At 56.2% G+C, this 505-nt stretch overlaps 1 protein-coding gene across 1 annotated transcript in view; it reads left to right on the top strand.

Moving 5' to 3' along the window:
- LOC108804103 (cyclic nucleotide-gated cation channel beta-1-like) overlaps positions 1-445 on the top strand; it is a 644-nt gene extending 199 nt beyond the window's left edge. Inside the window, exons 2-3 of the mRNA XM_018575864.1 lie at positions 131-354; positions 412-445. Coding sequence (XP_018431366.1) covers positions 131-352 — 222 coding nt within the window. The 3' untranslated portion in view covers positions 353-354; positions 412-445. The remainder of the gene's footprint in view (positions 1-130; positions 355-411) is intronic.
- The last annotated feature ends 60 nt before the right edge of the window (positions 446-505 follow it).

Here is a 505-nt window from a genome sequence, read left to right as displayed (position 1 = left end):
TTCCATGGAAATTGCTGAATCTTTACAGCAGCCAATCAGATTCCAGCTTTCCCCCATGCACAGTCTTCTGATTGGCTGCTGCAGTGTGTGTGGGCAGATCGGGGACAATCTTCTGTATTTGTCTTTGCAGCCGATCAGAACAAGTCCCGCCCCCCCGGGGTCACCGGTCCACCGCAGATCTCCAGTGCCCACCAGGAAACCCGAAGACCACGAGCAAACGGAGATCGTGGCGGAGTCCACAGACAGCACAGTCTTCATACGGGTCAGCCCCTCCCCCCGAGGAGACGAGCAGATCCTATCAGTGGAAGTCACCGCCCCCGAGGAGCACGAGGAGGAGGAGGGGAAGAAATGAACGTAGATGATGCCTCCAGGACCTCACCACAAGTCTGATCTGAGGAACCTGCAAACTAGAACATTCCACCACAAACTCCGCCCACAATGGAACGTCCACCACAAACTCCGCCCACAATGGAACGTCCACCACAAAAGCCGCCCACAAGGACAC

This window comes from Nanorana parkeri, unplaced genomic scaffold (genome assembly GCF_000935625.1).
Source record: "Nanorana parkeri isolate BGI_ZX_2015 unplaced genomic scaffold, ASM93562v1 scaffold5175, whole genome shotgun sequence".
Lineage (NCBI taxonomy): Eukaryota > Metazoa > Chordata > Amphibia > Anura > Dicroglossidae > Nanorana > Nanorana parkeri.
Note: the sequence above shows the minus strand (reverse complement) of the source record. Positions and strands in the feature narration are given on the sequence as shown.